This window comes from Lactuca serriola, chromosome 1 (genome assembly GCF_051521515.1).
Source record: "Lactuca serriola cultivar US96UC23 chromosome 1, Lser_US96UC23_V15, whole genome shotgun sequence".
NCBI lineage: Eukaryota > Viridiplantae > Streptophyta > Magnoliopsida > Asterales > Asteraceae > Lactuca > Lactuca serriola.
The window spans coordinates 177,027,090-177,051,831 of record NC_136408.1 but is presented as its reverse complement, the minus strand read 5'-3'; the positions used below and the strand labels follow the sequence as shown (position 1 = coordinate 177,051,831).

Genomic DNA, 24,742 nt, shown 5'->3' with positions numbered 1-24,742 from the left:
CCATTCTCAAGTTCAGTAATGACACTCTATGTCCTGCTTGTGAATGTGGTAAGTAGTCCAAAGCAAGTCACCCCATGGTGATTGACTCTTCAATATCTGAATCACTTGAACTTCTACACATTGATCTCTGCGGTCCATCAACCATAGCCAGTCTTCATCATAAAAAGTAGATACTGGTTATAATTGATGACTTCACTCGCTTCACTTGGGTATTCTTCCTCAGACTCAAATCCGAAACACCGCAGATTCTAATAAACTTCATCAAAGAAATAGAACTCCAGATCAAGCTTCCTGTAAGACGCATCTGCAGTGATAATGGCACTGAATTCACTAATCATCCTCTCAACAACTTCTTGGTGTCAAAAGGTATCTCTCATAACTTTTCAGCTCCTTATACACCTCAACAAAATGGTGTAGTAGAGAAAATGAACCATACTCTAGTTGAAGCTGCCAGATCCATGCTCAACTTCGCACACCTTCCTCTTTACTTCTGGGCTGAAGCAGTAGCAACTGAATGCTTTGTTCAGAACCGAAGCATTGTGTGCAAACACCTCAACAAGACACCATATGAGGGCCTCAACAACCGGAAACCAAATGTTCGTTTCTTTCACATCTTTGGGTGTAGATATTTTGTGATCAATAACAGAGATCAGCTTAACAAATTTGCACCGAAGTCCGATAAAGGCATTTTTCTTGGCTACTCTACGAACAAGGTTGCTTATCGGGTCCTTATCAGATGAATGAGGCTAATCATTGAAAGTTTTGATGTGAAGTTCGATGACTTTTACATCCACAACACCCCTCCATCTATTGAAACCACTGCCATAATGGAAAGTGATATTCCTGTTTCTTCAGGACCTCTAAACCTGGTTGATGTCAATTATGATGATCTTTTCAACCTTGTTGAAACTGCGAAACTATCCGAAGTTCTTGTGTTACCAACTGCTCAACAACAACACGCTGATGTTTCTGGACCATCTCTATCCGAAGTAGCATCTCTCAATACTTTCACCTCTCTGGTTGAGGGGGAAAGCTCTACTCCGGATCAAGCAACAACCATTGAGGTTCCAGTATTTGATGATGCTCAAGCTCCTCTTCCTAAAAGATCACTACCATCAAACGTATCTTCGGATTCGGATGATGAAATCATAGAGACCATTGACACTCGAATCGATTCAAGAATCATTTTTCTCCCATCAGCAGTCCAGGGGGAACCCTTTCAGGTTCCAGAGGAACTCCCGTCAGCAATCCAGGGGGAACCTCTCCAAGCTGCTCAAGAAAATATCATTCTCGCCCCAACAAGCCAAGATAACTCTGCAGGATGTTCTCAAATCCAGGGGGAACTGCCCTCCCCATCCGAAGAAACCTCTGATATTGAAAACATTCCTTCTACCGCAACCGCTAACCATCTGATGTCTCGTCTACACATATGGACGAAGGACCACCCACTAGGTCAAATAATTGGCAATCCATCCGCAGGTATCTAAACTCGATATGCCAAAGACTTATCTAACCACTGTCACTACGCAACATTCATGTCCGCAGTCGAGCCTCGATCGATCAAAGAAGCATTATTAGAACCTGATTGGATTTCTGCAATGCGGTTATCATAAAGAAACAAAGTGGATGTTCAAAGTGTGGCAACTTGTTCCCATACCGCAAGACCGTACTACTGTTGGAACAAGATGGATGTTGAAGAACAAGTTAGATGAATCTGGTGCAGTTATCATAAATAAGGCAAGACCAGTTGCAAAAGGGTATAGTCAACTGGAAGGTGTTGACTACGACGAAACATATGCTCCGGTGGCTAGAATGGAAGCAATTCGAATCTTTTTAGCATATGTTGCCCACAAAAACATCAAGGTACACCAAATGGATGTTAAAAGTGCCTTTCTCAATGGGGAATTGAAAGAAGAGGTTTACTTACAACAACCTCCCGGTTTTGAAAATATTGAATTCCCTGACCACTACTACAAGCTTCAACAGGCAGTTTACAGCCTGAAGCAAGCTCCAAGAGCTTGGTACGAGACTCTTTCTGAATTTCTAGTCTCTTCAGGCTACAAAAGAGGAGTGATTGATCCCACGTTGTTTAGAAAAGAAAACGGGACCACCTTATGCTTGTACAAATATACGTGGATGATATCATCTTTAGATCGACTGATCAAGGAATGGTGTCTAATTTTGCTAAGCTCATGACAAACAAATTTCAAATGAGCATGAATAGAGAGATTAACTTCTTTCTAGGTCTTCAAGTCAAGAAAATTCAGCAAGAGATATTCATACATAAAGAGAAGTACACCACTGAACTTTTGAAGAAATACTCTATGGATAACTGCTCCTCGGCTAAGGTCCCTATGGCCTTTGGATATAAGATCTCTACTGATCCTTCTGGCGAATCTGTGGATCACAAGACTTATAGAGGTATAATTGGCTCTCTTATGTACCTCACCGCAAGCCGACCAGACATTGTCTTTGCTACTGGTGTATGTACAAGGTACTAGGCTGACCCAAAAGTGTCACACATGACCGCAGCCAAACAAATTCTCCGGTACATGAAAGGAAGCAAATCTCTTGGTGTATGGTACCCCGTAGGCAATGATTTCAGTCTGCAAGCTTTTACCGATGCGGATCATGCCGGATGCAAACTTGATCGAAAAAGTACATCTGGTGGATGTCAATTTTTGGGAGGTAGACTTGTCAGCTGATCCTCAAAAAAACAAAGTTGTGTTTCTTTATCTACCACAGAAGCAGAATATGTGGCCGCATCCAGTTGTTGTTCTCAAGTTTTATGGATGAAGACACAACTGTTAGACCACGGATACAGAATGCTGCATATACCAATCTACTGTGATTCTGAAAGTGCCATAGCGATTTGTCATAATCCTATTCAGCATTCTAAGATGAAACATATTGAACTACAATATCATTTCATCAAAGACCACATTCTGAAAGGTAACATCGAACTCATCTTTGTCCCTACTCATGAAGAGATTGCTGATGTCTTTACAAAAGCACTTGACTCTACTAAACTAAATGCGTTCTTACAAATGTTAGGGATGATGAATCCGGACCCCCAATTCTTCTTGAATTGATAGGTACCGCAGATCCTCTTGGTCTTTATTGCGGTTCTAGCTGAAAGACACTTATAACAGATGGTTTTGGTACATCTTGTGTACCGCAGTCAATGTGCCGCAACCATATGTTATATCTATCTTTCATAGGTCTTTATCGCTTATTGTTACTAACTTTTGTACAAGTGCTCTTCTCAGTTTCTCCCACTGCAGTCATCCGCAATGACAAAGAAGCCATCGGTTATGATGTGATCATCCGCAGTCACATTAATTGTTTTACAGACGGTTCATTCCTTTTGAAAAACAAAATTAGTGTGCTATTTAATGATTCTTCATTAAATAAAACATTAAATAAAAACATTCCTTTGAGAAACTATCACATTCTTTTCTTCCAAAAACCTCGTGTCAGACCTATTTTAGGTATGATGACAAAATAAAAGATTTTCCAAATCAAATCCTCTAAAATGTCTTTTCTTCTTACCCCAAACCATCACATCCATTACAACTTCTACTTTATCCAACGGATTTTTCTCACCCCTCCACACGTTCTCAAGACGTGATTCAACATCTGACATATCATTAAATTCAGAGTCCTTTTTCTGGTTAATTCCAATTTCAATCTTTTTCCCTTTTTTGTCAATCTGTGGTTAAGATTAAAGATGCTCATCCAAAGTTAAACGCAAATGTTTTTACCCAATTTCACTTAGGTCAAAAACATAAACGTTTCCCACTCCAATAAACCACTATAAAACCCTTTTCTTCTCCACAAAGAACTTTTTACGCCCTTCTCTGCATTTTTCAAGATCTTATCAACTCAACAATGGTGAAATCCGGCGCTTCCAAGAAACAAAAAAAAGCCTCTAGATCAGTGAACCCAACTAGTTCAGATTCTCCCACAATTGCCTCGAGCAATTTCAGAGCCGTTTTTTACGATCAACCCACATACAATGCTCCAACAAAACTGATGATCAAGTTCTTGAAAAATCATCCTCTGTTTGGACCATTCGATGCTTTCACAGACATTGTTCCACTCTCCACTCTTTACAAATGTGCTTTCTCTGCCTATCTCCCAATTGATAACCCTCAAGAAGTTCACCTAAACCTCATTAACAATTCTTTGGTCATTCTATCCAAAGAAAAGTTTCTTTCAGCCATTAACCTTCCGATTCATCCCTCTGTCAAGTTTTTCACACCATCAATGGCGGACATCACCTCAGCACTGTATCAGATGGGCTATTAGAAGCCGATCAAAGGAATTGGGGAATTCAAGAAGAACCAACTGCCTGCGGTCTGGCAGTTTGTCTGTCATTTTATCATCCGCAGTCTGTCCGGCAGAACCGGAGGCACGGATAACATGGGCCTAAAGCATTCGGAACTACTTTGGAGCATCTACACAGGCCATGATGTGAACTACGGTCAGATTCTTTGGGACTTTCTGCAATACATTCCCAAAGAGAGCCCAAGGCAAAATCCATCCGAGCTCACTTTTGCTAGGTTTTGGTCTCTCTGCATATCTGATTTGCATGCGGATGCAAAGATTGACATGGGTGATGACATCAACTTCTTCGTCACCAAAGATTTAAAAAGGTACAACCCTTCCTCAGATCAAACTATTTTTGGTCCCATCTGCAGACTCCCTACACATATTCTTTCTTCCCTTGGTCTCGAGACTATTGATGTCTCAGACCACATTGACGCTACGGAAGGTATTAACCCATATCTTCCTACCCTTCCTCTTCCATCCGCAACCTTAAACCCTGAAGGTACCGCAGTCCCTTCTTCTACAACTCTCTAAAACATATCTAACTCTCAAAGGCGAAAAACCAAGGTTCCTACCCTTCATGGCCCCCGCCATTCAAAGAAATCTGGAACTCCTAAAAAGGATGCTCCCAAAACCTCCAGACCCTCAAAGAAAAGAAAAACTCCACCCGCAGCCAAAACTGTTGAACCAAGTCGCCATGACTCCAGTAGTGACTCTGAAGAGGATAACTAACCTATCTCTATCCTCATGAAACGAAAACTTGATCCTACTAGCCAAATGCATGACCGGACCATTACCTCAGCCTCTCCACAGGCTCCGGTAGTCCTTGGGATGCCTGCACATCCATTCAACACCACTATCATTTTCGTTTCAGACTCAGAAAGTGAGTCTGAATCACAGCAAAGATGAGACTCCCCCTAGTAGATTCCCAAAGGGATGATACTAGTACTCACCCTAAAGTCTCCAGGGCTTCCCGACTGCATGTTTTTTCACCCGAGGAGTTGAACTCCATCCTGTTGAACGTTACCCAAACACTACAAACATATTCCAATCTGCAGGGCACTTCTTCCGCCCATGCCAGAACTAAGCCGAGGCCAAACTTAACTACGGGTCAAGGAGACCGAGGAAGCTCAGGAAATCCTACTCTAATTTCATTACAATCAAGTGTTTTAGGCACGGTGAGCACAAATGTGCAAGGATCCGTGAACCCAAGGGACACCTTGGTGCGACTTATAGGAATTGACGGTGAAGATTCAAATGATTCTTGGAGAAAATATCAACCCTCTAACGAGGCTGAAGCCAAGAAATATGCCACTTTTCGTAGGGCATTTCAAGCTCGCAAGGATCAGCAAGTCAAGCAACAACAGCTCAAGGTACAAGAGATTCAAGCTGTGGCCATGTATTGGGCAGATGCCATTAACAATGCCAATACCGTAGACACCATCCTCAAGGTTCAAGATTGGATGACCGCAATGGCCGAAACAGTTTAGAAAGCCAAGGAACCTGCTGCTGCTCAACTTGTCTCTCAAGCTCCCCCCTCTCCCACTACTGAAGGTTCAAAAGATTACGAACCTAAAATCGAAGTGAGCTCTGCTCCCATTTTTGGCTTCGATGATGATGAACCACAAGAGGTAAACAAACCATCTCCTTCTGATGACGCTCTAATGATGTTTGATGAAGATGAAGAATCCAGTGGTTCTCATTGCTGCACTACTAAGCCAAAGGAAAAGAAGAAGAAGAAGACGCAAGTAGTAACAACGAAGGAATTTCTCAGTCTTCAGGCTAAGGTTGATCAAATCTTAGCTGCGGTCAAGCCAAATCAACCGCAACCAGAAGACCTTCCTGGACCGCAGTCCTTGATGGAAATAATAGAAAGGCTGGAAACCAGAGAGAGAATGGCTGCTGAGCGTATCTCTCTGAAAGTCGAAATAGGGATCAGATCACTTGACAATAATCTTCAAGCTGATCATAAAGAATTTATGGCTGCTGCGGAACGCCTCATCTCTGAGGTTATCGCTATCAAAACCGATCTTCAAACAGCCATTGCGGATCAAACATCACACTCGGAGAAGTTGATTGCTGAGACTCATATTGCTTATGAGTCCGTAATCTCCGTTCTCCAAACAACGATCAACAGAATGCAACGATCACTATCTGCCAACTTCCATGGTCCGTAAATTCTTCAACTCACCAAGGAGATCCATAAACTACTCTTCAATCCCTCTATTCCCAATAATCAACATTTGGTAGAAGCCCTCAAAGCAGAATTTCAAATGGTGTTTGACAAGGTAGATGGCCTTCGTCAATGGCTTGAGGAGGCTCCGGGTCTGAACTCCTCAAGATGGGGAAGTGAAGAAGTCCATCATTCCAACCAATCCCTCTCACATCATAAAACTCCCCCAGTCTCTACTGGAAAAATTCCTACACCACAACCCTCACCGCAACTTGAAAAACAACCCTCACTGCAACCATCTCATCACACTCCACCTCACAAATCCCCTCTTCATATTGAAAATACCCCTGAAAAACTAGAGACTCCCCCGCACTTCAAGAATCTGGAGGAGTATATGTCTTCTCCCAGCACAAACGACTCTCCAGCCACTGCTCAAAGAAAAAGTGATTGGAGAGCAACCAAGCTTGCTGAAGAAGTATGGCGACTTTGCGGTTTTGACACGGTCATGGATGAGTCCCTGATAAACTCTTGGGTCAATCCCCATAGAAGACTACTTGATGATGACTACGTCCCTCATCTTACTTATGCGGAACCCCCCTCAGACGGTTACTGGGATGTCCCAATCTCACCAAATGCAGATACTTCACTGTATTTGAGCAGTTCGACCGCAACCTTCCTGATGAGAAAAGAATTCCGATGGAATTTGAGAGACTTAGCCAATTCTATGCTAAGCATGACTCTCCTGTCGAACATATATGTTCTAACGATAGACCATCCGTAGTTAAAAACTACAAGATCCGGAAGTTCATGAAAGCTGAGTTCATCCAGTACACCTTAACTAGGAGGGAACACGACTACATCCACACCCAGGCTGATTTTCCATGCATGAACCCTGAAGAAGTTTTTCTCATCGCCAAGGTGTTTCAACACAAGTCTGAGAAGCATCCAAAGATGAATATTGCACTTGAAAGGGCCAGTACCTTTCTTAACGAAACAGTCTGTGACTTCGCCAAGATTGACGTAGACATTCACCTCGCCATCTCCAAGATTTTCGATCTGCCACTGTTTGACCCTGCACCGATGCCCACAGAAGGATTTGAAGAAAGAACCTTGGGTGCAACCAATTATCCTGAGCTAGGAGTCATTTTCAAGAGAAAGACAGACAATGTCAAATACTTCATCTCTATGACTGCCATGCATCGTCTCACCAGAAAGCATCTTGAGATTTGCAGAAACGCAGTTGAAAAATCCAAGCATACCACCGCAGAGGTTAAGTTTGAAATACTTAGAAGAATTAACTGGTTGGAGAACATCAGGAAATTTTGGTGGATCTTGATCAAGTTCCTTAAACTTGATAGCTGATCAAAGTTAAAGAGGTCACTTAGGGGAAATTGTTGAAGCAAAAATAAGTGACCCTCTTGAAATTAAGCTACTATAGCCTCCAAGCCACCGCAGTCAAGCAGTCTCTTCGTCAATCATCATCCGAAGTCTTCAAGCATCGCAGTCTCTATCTTTACTTAGATTATTTTGTCTTTATAATAAAAAACTCTATTGTCCAGTATGCCTTGCATGGCTACTCTTAGATTTGTAAATCTGTTATCTTTTGAGTCTCTATAAATAGAGCTCATTCTCATGTATTAAGAACACGGTGAAATATAGTGAACATCTAATCCATTTCTAATATACTTCTCAAAGTTCTCTTTCTATCTTACTTATCCAATCTTCTTACTCACATAATCAATCATCATATATCTTCGGAGCAAGTCTCTTGTGACTTAATCACTAAGTTAAATCTCACTTATTAACTTGGTTTGAATGCATTCATCGTTATGAATCTGCTTATGTGTATACTTGATATAACAATAGTTGTCATTTACATTTCTTTACTTTTCCGCAACTAACTCTCTAACTTCTAACTCTTAATATTATTGTTGAGCTTTTGATCCTTCGAGATTAACTATTCCGCTATATACTTGTTCTAACGTTTGTTCAAGTGTGTCTCAAAGTTTTTCTCTCAACAGAAAATTGGGCCATAGATGGGCCATAGTTTGGGCCTTAATGGTTATATGATATTGGGCCATTAGAATGTCAATTGTTAGGCTGGAATAAATGGTTGGGCCTTATAATGAGACTATGTGAAGGTTTGGGCCCAATTTGGAAAATTAGGCCATATGTTGGGTCTTGAGCCATAGTTCGACTTTTGGGGCCTTTGGCTTGGGCATTGGGCTTGAATCAAGCCAAGTTAGGGGTAGAGTAGTCTTTTACCCCCAAGCATGGACTTATGGTTATGTATTGGAACCCAATTATTAATTGGGTGTTATTTTGATTTTGACAATTTGGGAACCTATCATATAGTAGTTGGGGTTAGGTCTGCGAGACTTCATCAGTGTGAGGTGAGTTACCTTCCAGTAGAAATGGGTCTAAGGCGACAATGCCGACCCATCAGTAGGAGTTGTTTGATAGATGATTGTCTTTGTGATATTTATCTAGGTTTGCTACTATCTGATATGTTTTATGTGCTAGCATGATATGACGTCATCTGATAGTGGTATAGGGGGAATTGTCCCCGGTTACCGGTCGATAGGGCCAAAGGGGTAGTTTAGTACCCAACTATGCTAGACAATATGTTTATGTTATGTTATGTTATTATGTGGTAGTGGTAGGGGTGAAATAGTCCCTGTAACCGATTGAGATACACCGGAGGGTAGGTCGGGCACCCAGATATGCCTGACAGTGAGGTAGGTTGAGCACCTCGGTATGCTCAGCAGGGTAGGTCGGGCGCCCAGATATGTCTGACAGGGTAGGCTGGGCACCCAGATATGCCCGACAGTATGTTATTTGTATGGTATGTGGTATGATGGGGGAACCCGCTAAGCTTTGTGCTTACGGTTTTCAGTTTTGGTTTCATGTTCTTCGTCTTCAAAGGAAAGGAGTCGGCTCGACCGCAGCGCATCACATTATATTTCCGCACATGAGATCTTAGGATTACACTCTGATATTGTTTTATGATAACAAGTTTTGATCATTTCTACTTTGGTTTTTGACATGAGATTTTATTATGGATGTTTTATTATTTATGGTTTTATAATAACTTAATTAAAAACGAAATTTTTGGTCTCTAATTTTGGGATGTTACAAGTTGGTATCAAAGCCTTGGTTTGAGGGAATCGGGCACACTCTAGGGTGTGTCTGAACTTAAACTAAGGACTTGGTATGAAATTTTTCAAAAGTAAAATCATTTTATAAAAAGAAGTTTGAAAAAAAAAACTTTGAAAAGAACAAGGTGTATGATGCGTGCAATCAGTCGAGCTCAAGTAAGTTTTCCCCAAGACACCCATACATGTTATGAGATGTTATGTTATGATATAATTATGATAACTACATGCTAGATTAGGGCTAAGGATCTAGGAAGTATGCCTTATATGCCTATTGTATGTGCTTGTAGACTTGCATGCTAGTATTGACAAGTTAGTGATAGGATAGCCTGTTTATGTTATGCCTGATTATATGAGCCTTTGAATTGCATGTACAAATTTGTCACACCCCCAAACCGGAACGGCAGAAATGTTCGGAGGCGGAGGACGTCATGTTTAATATCACAAAACATGCATCATAGTAATTGGAGTAACAAACAACCATTGCATTATTATTAAAGTGTTTACAAAGTATGTGATTCACAAAAGATTGACTCCAAAAGTAAATAACAAAACAAGACATGAAGCTACCATACTTCATCTTCTGAATCCCAGCGTGCGTACATGTCTACTAGTTTCCTGAGAATACAAGTTATGTTGAAAGAGTAGAACAACATTTAAGCTGGCGAGTTCATAAGTATTTAAGTGATGTAAAGTATGTTGTAAGTTCTTTTTAGAAAAGTTCGTCTGTTCCTACAGAAAATCCTATATTTTCTGATATGATTAATGAAAGTAAAAATGACTCTACAATTCCTTCTATGAGTACTAAATGGATACAAATTATATACGATTTAGAGTAAACAGACAATCGATTGTGTGAATCTGCCCTAAGCCCACAACCAAACAAGGAATGGGGAATGAGGCGGAAGTCACACATCCCATTCTTTGTTAGATCTTTACTGTATATAACCATGGCGTATTCATTTGGTACTTACGGAGTTAATTGTAATAGTTGTTTATGTTTGATTAAAACATTCTTTAAGAAAATCATATATTTCCTTTAGTAAAAATGTTACCCACAATAGTTCCTTCTATAATCACTTAGTTTATACAAGCTATATATAATCTAATATCGAGCGGACTGTTAAATGGGTGAATCTGCTCTAAGCCCATAGTGGTTGTCGAGTCCAACACAAATAATAACCCTAAATATTACACACTAAAATAGTGTATAGTGGTAAAGGGGTCGAATCCACGGAGATTGGTTAAATTTGTAACTCAATGAAAAATCTCTTTGTAAAATACTTGTAAAATAACAATAAAAATAATATGGGAGGATTTGGTGTTTTGAAATACTTGAAACAAACTAGAATTAACTATGATTTAAATAGACAATTTCAACAAAAATAAGGGTTTGATGTAAATTCAATAAGGGAGAGTTGGTTGACTTAAAGTTTCCTCACTTTGACTTTTGATTAACATATCATTAGAATTCAATGGTGCAATACTTTGATTTAAATCCTTAATTTGGCTATAGTAATCCAAGGAGCTTGAGATTACCTAGACTTTTCTTAATTGTTGAAATGGCTAGAGAAGCTCATAACAATTTCCTTAGTCAAAGTCACTAATTCCAAATAGCATGTAATTAGTGAAAGTTAACTAGCATTAAGAACCAAAAAGTCACCAAATCCAAGAGGAGTCAAATGTTTTCACCACCATGTTGGAGGAAATGTTTTTATGATTGTGTGAAGCAAAAACAACACAAAAATCATTTGTTTCTTGCTAATTTGAGGATCATTTACTTAATCAAGAAATTAGCCAACTAATCACCACAAACACATTTAAACTCATGAATAAAAACATACTAGTAGTGATAATATGATAAAACACAAAACATTTCCATAAAGATTTAAGAACAAGTTCATGGATCCTTCAACATCCAACAAAAGTTCAAAGGATTCAACAAAAAGTCAACCAAGATTAGTTTAGCCAAGCATGGCTAAACTCAAAGAAACAAAGTTAGAGAAGATTGTACCACACATTTTACAATAATCAAGAGGTGAAATCAAGATGTTCTTGAGGTGTTCTTGGCCTTCATAAGTACTCCAAACTCCAGAGAGAAAGTGTCAAACTCGGACCTCCAAGATAAGGCTGAAGAGGCACACCAAACTTCCCAATATAGAGCTCTAAATAAAATCCCGAAATTGGCCTTGTCAGGAATCCACGCAGGCCGCGGGTAATCTTACGCGGGTCGCGGGCTTCGACGGGATTTTTGGGCTTGTTCAAGTCTTGGGCCCCCACAACTAATCTATTGGCCCAGTTCGAATCCAATCAGCTCCTAGCCCATTTTTCTTCAATATTTCTTCAATTAAAGCCCAATTTGTCTTTCCACATCACTCAAAACTTCCGCAAACTCTTAAACATCGATCGTGCACACTCAAGAATTCTCTTGCGCCCTTTCAAATTTAAAGTTCAACACTTTTGCGCCTTCAAGCAATCGACAAGCCTACTTCCTGGATCATCTCCAAAGCTATCAAGCATGACATCCCCACTGCTCTTCAAGTCCAATTGCCTTCCAAAAGATCCCGCACACCCCCGCTCCTCTAGTTTCCTTAAAATCTGCAATAATGCTCAAGAAACTAGAAAGTACCTGAAGTGGTCATAAAAATAACAAAAAGGAAAATATGCATGGAAATTAACTAAAATGCGAATGGAATGTGCTAAAAAAACTATAAGAAGTAAATAAAATGAAGCTATCAAATCACCCAAAGCTTACACCTTACTTGTCCTCAAGTAAGACAAGACTAAAATGAACTTGGGACGAACTACCCTAGAAATAAAAAGAATGGATAGAACCATGGAACCTGTTCGACGTTAGTCAACATGGTCAGAATTGATCTTGCTGCTATCTCACAACTTTTTCATCCGATGGCATATGGGTTGGAAATTGTAAATTGTAGTAGGACTGTAGATGTGTGTATATATATAAACCACAGCCAGGACAACTCCTCTAGGTGAATAAGGAGGGATGGTCAGTCGTAATCTTAATGGAACATGCATACAATGAAGAACATCTATAATAGGGAGAAAGCAACTGGATGGGCTAGGGTGGAGCTCTTCTTTAAGTGCACACTCTGCTCTCACGTTTGCCGGTTTCTCTCATGTGTAACTAGGTTTAATCGCCCGGGCACCGTTGTAGGAATCAATTCACTTAGTGTTAGCCCAAACCTCCCATAGTATCCGACTCGACAGTCTCGCTAACATCACCAATTTGCGAAAAAACAAATCGATCTATATACAATAAAACAGACCTATACAAATGAATATCAAACACCGGGTGACCAAGATGTTGGAAAATTTGTTCAATAATTGAACCGGCCACCTATCTAAGATAGTTGCAACTGAAAATTTGCATGCTTCTTTTTGCTTTTTTTTGTTTTTTTTTGTTTTTTTACCATACTTGAAGGTAACGTATTAACAATCGAAATTTTTAACAAGAAAACCCTTTGACTCAAAATTTGGTTCCCAAAAGTGTGTAATTGGAACCGAAAGGGTAATGATATAATCCGAATGGCCTAAGTGTGAAAATGACCATGTGTGGAGCATAAAGATGTAATGTAAGCTCCTTTTCAAACTTGTGGTTTTTCAAAGATAATGAAAATGTCCAAATGTGGACTAAAAGACTCTCTAAAATTCTAAGAAAATCGCAAAAAGATATGGTGATGTAAAGAGACTGGATATGAATTCTACTCGGGGACAAGCACCAATGCTTCATCCTAACAGTTCAAACATGATCAAGTGTGATCCTCTCAGCGGTAGTGACCGCAAGGCTAAGAACATCCATTGCTATAGTATATCCTACAGTTGTTAGTATTGTATGCATAATTTTTCATGAAATTACCTGGCCATGATCACTTACCCCTTTAAGCTACCAGCATCTGATCCCAAGTATGAAATCCCAAACTGCAGCTAGTGGTCCCGGTTCGATGGGTGAGATAGCAACAAGATCCTGTACCAATAATGATACAATAACTGTGAACCTGTTCCATGGCATCCAAGAGAGGTGAGAATAAATAGACAACAAAAATGCATGAATGCTAATGCCTTAGGGTAAATGTTATGCAAAAATATAAAAGGTGAAAAAGAAGAAAATAAAATCTTTTTGGAATTTTAAATAAATAAAAAGAAAGAATGAAAATTAGCTTAATACTAAAATGTTATGCAACCTAGCTAAAAATGCATGAAAAACTAAAAGAGAAGGAAATGCCCCACCCCAAGCTTAAGAACAAGCATTGTCCTCAATGCTTAAGGAAAGGGCGGAAAGGACCTAAATCGGAGGGTCAGGCGGCGGGAAATGCCCGTGGCAATAATGGTAGTCCCACATATCTTGGACCTGGCGGGAAGTAGACGAGAAGGACTGCTCCAGCTGATCAACACGGGTCACCGCATCCTGGATGGCCCGAGTGTTCTCTTGTGTTTGGGTATCGATGCGCTGCATCGTGGAGAACATTGTGGCGAATTGTTCAAAGAACGTAGGGCGGCAATATGGCGAGACTTTGTGTCCCCCCCTGCTGCTGCGGCTGAAATTGAGGCTCGGCGAATTGTTGTGCAGGCTGAAAATGGTCATCCTCATCATCTACAGGTGGAGGGTAGTCTGATGGAATGATCCATTGCTCGGGATCGGTTAGCTCAAAACTACCTATATACTCATGGGGGAGAATGAGGTATGGTTGGTTGTCAAGAATCCACATGGGACCGACCACCGAATCCCGGATGAGTTGCATTCGGCGAAGTGCATGGTCATCAAGGCTAGAGGGGCCGGAAGCCTTCTCGAATGGAAGAGTAAAGAGATGAAGTTGAAACGGTGGCCGAGATGCAATGAGGGTGATCAATCCCCCAATGAAAATGTCTCCTTTGTCCATAGTTGTGAGGTTGTAAGAATTGGTGAAGAAAAAGGAGGCAAAATCCGGCCGCGGACCGTTCTCACGAATCATGCACCAAAGAAAAAATAATTCCCCCTTTGAAATTTGTCCCACTTCGGAGCGGGCAAAAATGGTGCATGTGAGAACTCGATGCGCTAGGCGCAAACATGGGTGAAGTATGAAGGAGGCCTTTGATGAAGACGATGAATATTGTGGCTCGTTGGTAATTTGCTGCCAAAAGTAATGCTCATTGAAGTTTCCGGGCCATGGGTCTTGTTGGTAATATAGGTTGTCCACTGGAGTGCCCATCAGGGCGTTCACGACCCGATGCAGTAGGGATCGTTTCTCACCGAGCATTTGGAAGGTGACGGTTTGGGCTTCCTCCTCGGGATTAAATATGGCAAGAAATTCCAAGGTGGGTTCAACATAGGTGGCGGCGCAATTATAAGGGAATTGACCCCACCCGAGGTTGTTAAATAACGCTTGGACTCCATCGAGTACCCCAAGACTATCAAAAGATTCCATATGGAGGAATTTTGTTGACTTACTTGACGCTTATTCGAAACGAGAAAATCATAAGTTTTATGGTCCTCGCGATTCAACAAACGAAACGGGGGATCCTTGGATTTTCCCTTCGACCCTCCTTTAGAGGAAGTAGCTCCCGTCCCCGTTTTTGCACGTTTAGACATTTATTTGGGACAAAATTTTACCAATAATAACTCTCAAGCCACAACAAAGGCACACAATAGCAACAACAAATGGGAAATTGAGGTGTCAATAATCAAGTTAAAGAAATGAAATTACCCAATTTCTTAAACCCGGGATGAATTAGTGCCACCAAAAAGATTTCGTCAAGACACACCCCAAGCTTGGAATTTTGTTCCGTATTTGACGCTTTAATCGCTAAAACAACCCTACAAACTAGCTTCAAGATGACTTTCCGACGACTAGAGTGGCGGCACCCGGAATTAGACGGAAATTTTTTGTGAGTTTTTGTGGAAAGATTGGTATGGTTAGAAAGCCCTCGAGGAGAGAAACAAAACCCCATGCTCGGAATCTCCAAAGAAGGTGGTGGTGGGTGGTGGTGGCGCCCAAAATTCCAGCCACAGATCGGACCGGAATTTGGGTGGGGTTTGTAGAGGGTGAAAAATGGCGAAGAATGGCGGTGGTTTCACGAGATTCCGATCAGTAGAACTCCGGGAAAATGGATTTTTGTGAGAAGTGGTTATGGAGTTCTTGAGCTTCTAGAGAGAAATTGGGGGATTTTGTTAGGTTAGAATGAAGAAGAAGGGTGCTAGAGGAGTTTAATCTATGGTCAAGAAGGGTCAAACCCGGGTTAATGTTGGTCAACTCATTAAACCCCTTGGTCAATAAAAGTCAAAGCAGTCAACAACTCCAAGGAATCAGTAAAACGACCAACATGCGGGCAGGGCGTGGGCCACGTGTTGACTGCGTCTAGCCTTTCATCGGTCGACTGATCTTCACATGCCTCTACATGGTTTGAACTCGGGCCGCGGGCTGGCCACAGTTGCTGATTCGATGAAAAAAAATTGCTAAGTGTTGACAACACAAGCGCGGGCAAGGCGCGGGCCGCGGGTAGGCTGTGTCTAGTTGTTGAGAAAAACTCTGGACACTCTGATCTTTCACGCGGGTTGGGCTCGGGCCGCGGGCTGGCCGCGGGTGCTGTTCCACAATTTGATCCTTAACCTACGTAGGCCGCGGGTTCTCCTTCATGCATCTTACGTGGGCCGCGGGCTCTCCTGCACTTCAAAAGATTGAAATTTTTCTCGAAATTTGATTTTTAAGCCAAAACGATCCCCGTAAGGCTCGGTTTCAAAATTTTGACAAAATTTGGAGTAAAACAGGGAACGATTGGTGAAACCTTTCATAAATTTATTTGAATCCCAAAAAAAAAACACTTTGCAAAATGATTTATTTGAATTTGAAAAATGGTGAAAGCACATTGCTTTCCAAGAATGCGCTTCTTTAACGTCTTTGGCGAGACGTCTTCCTGGCTTGCTTCAACACATCGGGACATCCAAATGGATGATTTCAAGAGCATTAGCACTGAAACCTTCATAGAATGGCTTCAACCGATGCCCATTGACTTTGAAAATTTTTCCCGTCTTTTCGCTTTGAATTTCTACCGCCCCATGGTCAAATGTCTTTATCACAACAAAAGGTCCAATCCATCTTGACCTTAGCTTGCCTGGAAATAACTTCAATCGTGAATGGTAGAGTAAGACCCTATGCCCCAGTTCACAATGCTTCCGGGTGATGGATTTGTCGTGGAAGAGCTTCGTTTTCTCCTTGTAAATCCTTGCATTTTCATAGGAGTCGTTTCTCAATTCTTCTAGCTCTTGGAGTTGAAGTTTCCTATGCCTTCCCGCCTCGTCAATGTTGAAATTGCATTACTTGACCACCCAAAATGTGCGGTGCTCTAATTCAATGGGAGGATGACATGGTTTTCCAAAAACCAATCTGAAGGGCGACATTCCTATCGGGGTCTTATAAGCGGTTCGATAGGCCCATAAGGCATCGTCAAGTCTCAAACTCCAATCCTTCCTTGTCGGATTCACCGTTTTCTATAGAATAGACTTCGCTTCACAATTCGAGACCTCCGCTTGACCATTCGTTTGAGGGTGGTAGGCGGTAGAGACACGATGGGTCACGTTGTACTTTTTCAATAAAGCCTCCATCATTTTGTTGCAAAAGTGTGTCCCTCTATCACTAATCAAAGCCCTAGGCACACCAAATCTCACAAACACATTAGATTTTAAAAACTCGATAACCGTTTTGGCATCATCCGATCTTGTGGCTTTGGCCTCAACCCACTTGGAAACATAGTCAACCGCGAGCAAGATGTAAACGTTGCCAAACGAAACAGGAAATGGGCCCTTGAAATTAATCCCCCATACGTCAAAATTTTCACAAACAAGGATTGGATTTTGGGGCATTTGGTTCTTTTGCGAAATGTTTCCCATCATTTGACACCGTTCACAACTTTTGCAAAACAAGTAACAGTCGCGTGACATGGTTGGCCAAAATAGCCCACATTCAAGAACCTTTCTCAAGGTTCGGCTAGGTCCGAAGTGTCCCCCACAAGCAAATTCATGATAGAATTGCAAAATAGATTGATGCTCTTGTTGGGGTACACATCACCTAATGATTTGATCGGGAAAATGTTTCCACAAATAAGACTCATCCCACACATAGTATTTTGCATCACTTTTGAGCTTGTCTTTTTGAGCACGTGTGAATGTGTCGGGATACCTTTTGTGACCAAAAAGTTAACGATATCGGCATACCAAGGAATAGATTGAGTAAGGGAAAAGAGATGCTCATCCGGAAACTCGTCCCGCAGCGGGAGAGGAGTTTCATTTGAAGTGATCCGGCTTAGATGATCGGCAATGAGGTTCTCGCATCCGCTCTTGTCCCGGATTTCCAAGTCAAATTCTTGTAATAGTAGGATCCACCGGATGAGTCTCGGCTTTGCATCTTTCTTTTTCATCAAGTACTTGGAGCCACATGATCCGAATACACTATAACTTTGGTGCCAAGTAGATATTGCCGAAACTTCTCCAAAGCGAACACTATGGCCAATAGCTCATTCTCCGTGGTAGAGTAGTTTCTTTGAGAATTGTCTAGTGTCCTTGATGCATAATAGATCACGTGGGAGGCCCTCCCATTCTTTTAACCCAAAACGGCGCCTATCGCATAGTTGCTTGCATCATACATGATCTCAAAGGGGAGATCCCAATTTGGTGCTTGCATGATGGAAGCGGATGTAAGCAACTCTTTGAGCTTCTCAAAAGCTTCTTTGCACGCCTCATTGAACTCGAATTCAACCTCCTTTTGCAAGAGTTGGCACATTGTTCTTGTTATCTTTGAAAAATCCTTGATGAACCTTCGGTAGAAACCTGCATGGCCCAAAAAAGAACGAACTTCCCGAACACAAGTCGGGTAAGGTAAGCTTTGAATAACATCAATTTTGGCCTTATCTACCTCAATTCCTTTTTTAGACACAATGTGACCCAAAATGAGACCTTGACTCACCATGAAATGACATTTCTCAAAATTCAAAACTAAGTTTGTTTCAATGCATCTTTTTAAAATTTTTGTGAGATTGGTCAAACATTCTTGAAAAGAGTTGCCATATACCATGAAATCATCCATAAAAACCTCAATTATGTTTTCAACGTATTCCGAAAAGATACTAACCATACAAAGTTGGAAAGTGGCTAGGGTGTTACACAATCCAAATGGCATTCTCCGGTATGCAAAAGTACCAAATGGACATTTAAATGTCGTCTTTTCTTGGTCTTCTGGTGCCACCGGGATTTGGTGAAAACCGGAATACCCGTCTAGACAACAATAAGGGGATTTCCCTGCCAACCTATCTAACATTTGGTCGATGAAAGGCAATGGAAAATGATCTTTTTGTGTGCTTGCATTGAGTTTGCGGTAGTAAATACATACTCTCCACCTGTTTTGCACACGAGTGGGGACCATCATACCTTTGTTGTTTTCAACCACCGTGATTCCCGTCTTCTTTGGAACGACTTGCACCGGGCTCACCCACTTGCTATCCGAGATTGGATAGATCATCCCCGCATCTAGGAGCTTCAAAATCTCTTTCTTGACCACTTCCATCATTGGCGGATTCAACCTTCTTTGTGCGTCCCGGCTTGGCTTGCATTCATCCTCCATTAAGATCTTGTGCATACAAGTGGAGGGACTCAATCCTTTAATATCCGTAATCGTCCAACCCATGGCTTCTTTATGCTCCTTCAACACCTTGATGAGTTGTTCTTCTTCAAATTCGGTTAAGTGAGTTGAAATGATAACTGGAAGGGTTTCATTCTTTCCCATGTAGGCATACTTCAAGTGTTGAAGTAAGACCTTCAATTCCAATTCGGGTGGTTGAACAAGGGATGGAGGCAATTTTGTATGAGTTGGGGGAAATTCAATTTTCTTGACATCTAATCTTGTGGATTTCTTCATCTTCATTTTATTTACCAACTTCTCAACTTCCGGATCCAAAGAATAAAGCTTTAATTGCTCGGCTAGCTTCCCACAATCGAATCCTTTGCTTAATCATCTCCAACATTTCATCGTTAGATAACTCAAACAATTATTAAGTAATTGGCTTAACAACATCAACAAAGTACAAAGATGAAACATCACTAGGATATTGTCACACCCCCAAACCAAGGATGGCGGAAACGTCCGGGGGTGGAGGACTTCATGTACAGTATCACAACAACGTGTAAAATAGTGCTCAAAGTAAATACAACCATCATAAATATAATTGAAAAAGTTACACCAAAGTATATGTTTACATGTTTCAAAATCAATTACATTATGATGACAAAAATAAATTGTTGACGGTTTAACGTCCCATCCTTAAAGCACTGAAGTTTTCCTGATTCACTGGTTTCCTGAGAATACAAGTAGTTTTGAAAAAGTGTCAACAATTAAGTTGGTGAGTTCATAAGAGTTTTGTTTGAAGTAGAAACCATTTTCCTTGTAAAATCGATAGAGTTTGATTTCCAGAAAATCCAATATTTTCTTTGTTAAGTATGAACATAATATTTCTATATGATGCGTTAATGAACCCTAGAATGACCCGTAGATTTCCCCTATAATCGTCCAACGTATATATGTTATATAAGATTTAAGTTAGATAAAACGTTGAATATAGTGGGTCTGCCCTAGGTCCACAACCCAACGAGGAACAGGAGATGAGGCGGGCCCCACCAATTCTAAGCCAATCAAGACTAAATTCTTATATGACTCAAGCATATACGCTCAGTGATTATGGTTGAAGTCTAACAATTCTAGATGAAATATAGTTTTAATATCAAAATAACTATTCTATGTGAACCCGGTACTTTGGAATGTACCCCATTCATATGAGAACCCGGTACTTTTCCTCAAAATGTGAAATGTAAGTTTCTATGTTATGAAATAGTGCATCCTAAAATTCCCTATAGATTCCTTCTATAATTTCCTTGTGTATATAAGTTGTATAAAATTAAAGTTAGATAAAACGTCGAATGTAATGGGTCTGCCCTAGGCCCACAACCAAACGAGGAACAGGAAATAAGGCGGAACCACCAATTCTAAGCCAATCACGACTAGGTTCTATATAACTCTAGCATATACACTTAGAAATTATAGCTGAAAACTAACAATGCGAAATTGAATGTGGACTTAAATCCAAAAACCGGAACCAAACCCTAGTGTAGTGTACGAAATAGTAATAGTGGCTGTGAACATAAACTATACATATCATAGTTCACCGGATAGTGATAGTGACTAGTGAACATGTACAATGCATATTATAGTTTACCAAATAGTGGTGGTGATGGTGAATATAACCTATACATATCATAGTTCATCAAATAGTGATAGTGGTAGTGAACATGAACTATGCATATTATAGCTTATCAAAAGTGATGGTGATGGTGAGAATTCCTTTCTTGTAATTAAGTTCGTAGTGTAGATGAAACATAAACTATACCTATTATCGTTTATCACTTTGTTTGTAATATATATATATATATATATATATATATATATATATATATGCCATAACTATACCGATTATAACTAGCGTGTTCGTTTGTGGGGGTATAATGGGCTTAACTATACTTATTATAGTTTATCATAATTGTTCATAGTGGTAATAACTCTTCTGTATGTGTAATACCTTAAATAATGTGTTTGTTATGTAAAAGAACCCTAAAATATACCTATTATAGTTTATTAAATATTTGTTTGGGTAGTGAGCATAAGCCTTACTTGTCATAGTTTACCAATGTTTGTATTTTAATGGATATAGCCTTGTAATATCATTTATATATTTACCATACTTATGGAAGTAAGAATCCATTTGTTTTCTGATGTATGTATTTATAATAAGACAAGATGACATATATGGTAATAACTTATCATTACATGAAGGTACACACCTTGCTCAACAAGTTACAAGGTGTATATGAAATTGAAAACATTTTTCTAGTATTACCATTTCTATTATGTTTTAGAAAATTCATAGAAAAATAAATAAAGGTGAAAATCAAAATCCGTAAATTCTGAGAGTTTGGAAAATGAGTCTAGTTTGTTCATAATTTTTATTATAAATTTTAATGACTTCTTACATGTGTGAAAAAGTCCATAATCACAGACTGGTCCGGGTTGATGTTTGAAATGATAGGCAGTTTTGTAAAAATCACCATAAATTGTAGAAAAATCGTATGGAGATGTGCAAGTAGTCATTTTAAAGCTAAGAAGTGGAACTACTTGCACCTAAACAGTTTTGAAAACTAAAATGTTTAAGTTGTCCAAAACAGTCCGTGAATGGAGTTGAACTTTTCTGATGAAGGCTGTTAGAAAAGTTTAGTTATGTTCTTGGTGTTTTAACTTGTATCCCCCCCCACCCCTAAAAACTTGAGAAAACATGAAAATGTAGGGGTATGAACTCACCTTAAGCAATTTCAGAAGATGGATGTGGAGAAAAGAAGTGTTCAACTCAAGAACACTTGGGAGATGCTTGAAGATTTGAGGAGCTAACAACAAATATGACGATATTTGTGTAAGCAATCAATTATTTGAGTAGAATCAAGTGTAATAATCACAAGGAGGATGAATTATACTTACCAAGAGAAGAATAAAGCTTGAAAATCAGCCTTGGAGTCTTGAAATAGAGATAAAAAGTTTGAGAGAAAAGTTGTGTTGTATTTTTGGTGAAATGGAAGCAAGTGAAAGAAAATGAGGAGAGAGGTTGAGTGTCCAGCTCTGAAAAACGTGGGAATGACTTGTCAGTGAGGTAAAAAGGACAAGGAATTGACAAGGTATGGTGGGGAGGAGTGTGGGTTAGGCATGGAGTGGGTATGGTGGTTGCTTGTGTCATAGAATAAAGGAAAGTCAACACTCCACCTCTTGTACTTCACCCACTCTTTTGGATAAGGTTTTATCCTTAAAAACGTGATAATTTAATAATTATGGGTCCTTATATGTTAAAATAAAGTTTTGGGTGAAAATCCTGCATTAAAACAATTAAAAACGAAGCTAAAATGAAGTCGTAGTCGAAAACCAGGAAGAAAAGAACTTCCAGCGAGGCTTCTCGGAAAGGGGTCGGAGGTTCGGTCCTCCTGAGGCTGGGTCCGAAGCGAGGCGAGGCAACAAGGAAGCGAAGGGCTCGGTCCGAAGTCATCAGAAGCGAACTGGACCGAAGTGAACAGTACCTCCGGGTTCGGTTCTAGGAGCCTTCGGGTTCGGGTGTGCATGCGAGGTTCGGGTCCCGAGAGGACCCTTCGGGTTCGGGTCAGCAGCCTTCGGCTCAGAAGGGTTCGGTCCCTAAGAGGACTTTCGGCCCTAAGAGGGGTTTCGGGTCCTTAAGCCTTTTTTGTCCGTTTTTGCCCCGTTTTAAGCCGTTTTTGACCTGGTTAAGGGTCGGAATGACCCGAATGACTTCAAAAAGTTACGAAAACTTTTGAGAGAGATTTGGGAGAGATTTCACATTCTTGGAGAGATTTCTCATTCTTGGAGAGATTTGGGAGAGATTTGACATTCTTGGAGAGATTTTTCATACAAAGAGATATCTGGGAGAGATTTCACATTCTTGGAGAGATTTGGGAGAGATTTGACATTCTTGGAGAGATTTCACATACAAAGAGATATTTGGGAGAGATTTCACATTCTTGGAGAGATTTGGGAGAGATTTCTAAATAGAGAGAGATAGAGTGAAAACGATTGAGAGAGGTTTCATTTGTGACCTTTTTGAGTGTCCGGCTTCGCAATGCAAGGTCCGTAAACCCTGTTAAGCCTTGTTTAAGGATCTTACACACTCCTGATGAGTATGCAACATTGTTTTATCGGTTTGGCTCGTCACTTACCACAGTTTTAGGTTAAGGAGATCTAGATGTACGTACTTTTCGATTTATGATCTCTCATTAGAATAGCGAGTTGTTTAGTAAATACATAACGTAAGCCCTAGTACACAAGGGTTAGTTGGGTTGACCGGTTTGACTTGTTGACTTTATTTGACTTTGAATTGACCAGAATTTGACGGTTGTCACAGATATCTCATGGCATCAAAAATATTAAAACTTATCGTTTCGCCATCAAACTCCATTGTCAAATTTCCCGCATACACATCGATCTTCGTCCTAGCCGTCTTCAAAAACGGTCTCCCAAGCAAGATTAGAGTCGATTTGGAGGATACTTGCGCATCTAGATCAATCACATAGAAATCCGCCGGGAAGACCAATTGGTTCACTTGCACTAGGACATCTTCCAAAACACCTCTAGGAAAGACACTTGATTTATCCGCAAGAGAGATTTTGACACTGGTTTCACTTAAGGGTCTGACATTCAATGATTCATACACTGAATAGGGCATGACATTGATAGAGGCACCAAGATCAAGCATATCACTATTGAAAGTGACATCTCCAATCTTAGAAGGAACCGTGAACATTCCGGGATCTTTGCATTTGGGTGGAAGTTTCCTTTGTAAAACTGCGGATGCGTTTTCATTCGTCTAAATTTTCTCATTTCCCTTCAACTTCCTGTTGTTGGTACAAAGTTCTTTCAAGAACTTTGCATATCTTGGGATTTTCTTGATTGCATCAAGTAGAGGGATGTTTACTTCCACCTTTCGGAAGGTGTCCAAAATCTCTTTCTCCTCCATATTCTTCTTTGAAGTTGCAAGTCGGGAGGGGAACGGTGGTTGAGTGGCTATTGGTGTTACTAGAGGGGTAGTCTTCTTTGGGGCTCCGACTTGTGCATCGTTCTTGACAATAGGTTCTTCAATGGGAATGATCTCTATTTCTTCCTCTTCTTCCCTTGGCTTCTTCTTTGAACTACTTTCTCCGACTTGTTTGCCACTTCTCAAGGTCACCACATTGACATTTGGGTTCTTTTCAGTTTGAGAAGGGAGTTTACCATGGGATTCCAACTTGCTTATAGATGTAACTATATATCCCATTTGTGCTTCAAGGTTGGAGATACTAGTCCTTGTCTCTTTTTGGAATTGTTGGGTACTAGTGGCTAAAGATTTGACAATGTCTTCAAGAGACATTCCGGAGCTACTTGGTTGAGATTGAGAGGTTGTTGATGATGATGTGGAGGGTGCGGTTTAGGTTGATAGTGTGGTTGTTGATGTTGGTAAT

The 24,742-nt window shown here is 40.4% G+C and overlaps 1 protein-coding gene across 1 annotated transcript; it reads right to left on the bottom strand.

The window, feature by feature from the left end:
* Nucleotides 1-23,643: 23,643 nt before the first annotated feature.
* Nucleotides 23,644-24,048, bottom strand: LOC145064246 (uncharacterized). The gene has a single exon (XM_079011730.1). It carries the CDS (start codon nt 24,046-24,048, stop codon nt 23,644-23,646), a length of 405 nt encoding a protein of 134 aa, XP_078867856.1.
* Between the last annotated feature and the right edge of the window lie 694 nt (nt 24,049-24,742).